The 1361-nt window shown below is 62.7% G+C and overlaps 1 protein-coding gene across 1 annotated transcript; it reads left to right on the top strand.

Moving 5' to 3' along the window:
- Nucleotides 1–502: 502 nt before the first annotated feature.
- Nucleotides 503–943, top strand: LOC121876752 (uncharacterized histidine-rich protein DDB_G0274557-like). Its single transcript, XM_042382123.1, has one exon. The coding sequence runs from the start codon at nt 503–505 to the stop codon at nt 941–943; it is 441 nt and encodes a 146-aa protein (XP_042238057.1).
- The last annotated feature ends 418 nt before the right edge of the window (nt 944–1361 follow it).

Genomic DNA, 1361 nt, shown 5'->3' with positions numbered 1-1361 from the left:
TTCGCTCACTCTCTCACTCTCCTCTCTTCCACCTCCTTATCGAACATTTCTTGCTAAAAACTGATAGAGTTTTGTTCACTGCATCAGACGCTATGTCATACGGGAGGTCAGAGTCGCGTAGATGTGAGAATAAGGTGGTGGAAAGTTGTGCGAAAGGTTGTGAGTGTTGTGTGAGAGTGTGTGAGTGTTGTGGTGGTGGTGTGTGTGTGGCAGGGCCGCCTCCCCCGGGGGTTGGGGCGACCACACGGCCCCTGGACCACCACAGACGACACCACACCACCTCCAGCCCGGCCTCCCTGCACGGTGTTGTGCTGCCTCACACACACGCTGGCCTGGGCTGGGGCGGGCACGTGGGTGTTCCACCTTCAACACTGCCCCCGAACACCGCCACCCGCCGCCCCTCTGCCTCCTTGGCGGCCTGCCAGCCGCCCAGCTCAAGCCGCCACCTGTTCACTTGGAGGCAGTTTTTCGTGGGCTGTGTCGTGACAGTGGACCAGAGATCATGTTTCTTACCCTAGCGGGAGTCCCCATGTGTCCCACCACGCCCACCATGTGTCCTACCACGCCCACTGTGTCCCAACACGCTCACCACGTGTCCCACCACGCCCACCATGTGTCCCACCACGCCCACCATGTGTCCCACTACGCCCACCATGTGTCCCACCACGCCCACCATGCGTCTCTCGCGCCCACCATGTGTCCCACCACGCCCACTATATGTCCCACCACGCCCTGTGTCCCGCCCACCAGGTGTCCCACCGCCCACTATGTGTCTCACCACGCCCACTATGTGTCCCACCCGCCCACCAGGTGTCCCACCACGCCCACCAGGTGTCCCACCACTCCTACTATGTGTCCCCGCCCACTATGTGTCTCACCACGCCCACTATGTGTCCCACCACGCCCACTGTGTCCCAACACGCCCACCTGGCCACACTCATAATCTCTTGGCCACGCCCACAACCTCCTGACCAAATCCATCCACATGGCCACGCCCACGAACTTCTGGCCACGCCCAAAACCTCTTGGCCATGTCTACACCTTCATGGCCACGCCCACAGTCGCCCACAACCAGGAGCCTCTACCACTCCTCCCACCTCACCCCTCCCCACACTCCCTCCCTCCACCCTCCATCCTCCCACACCCCTCCATCCCTCCCTCCACCCCTCCATCCCTCCCACACCTCCACCCCTCCCACACCTCCATCCTCCCCCTCATCCCTCCCACCTCCATCCCTCCACACCTCCATCCCTCCCACCTCCATCCTCCCACCCCTCCATCTACCACCCTCATCCCCTCCCCTCCATCCCTCCCCACCCCTCCATCCCTCCCCTCATCCCTCCCCACCCCTCCATCCTCCC

Source organism: Homarus americanus, unplaced genomic scaffold, assembly GCF_018991925.1.
Source record: "Homarus americanus isolate GMGI-L3 unplaced genomic scaffold, GMGI_Hamer_2.0 scaffold50281, whole genome shotgun sequence".
NCBI classification, from domain to species: domain Eukaryota; kingdom Metazoa; phylum Arthropoda; class Malacostraca; order Decapoda; family Nephropidae; genus Homarus; species Homarus americanus.
The sequence above is the reverse complement of the archived record's forward strand: the minus strand, read 5'-3'. Positions and strand labels throughout refer to the sequence as shown.

Coding starts and splice junctions, on each gene's coding strand:
- LOC121876752 (XM_042382123.1), top strand. CDS start 503: ATGTTTCTTACCCTAGCGGGAGTCCCCATGTGTCCCACCACGCCCACC.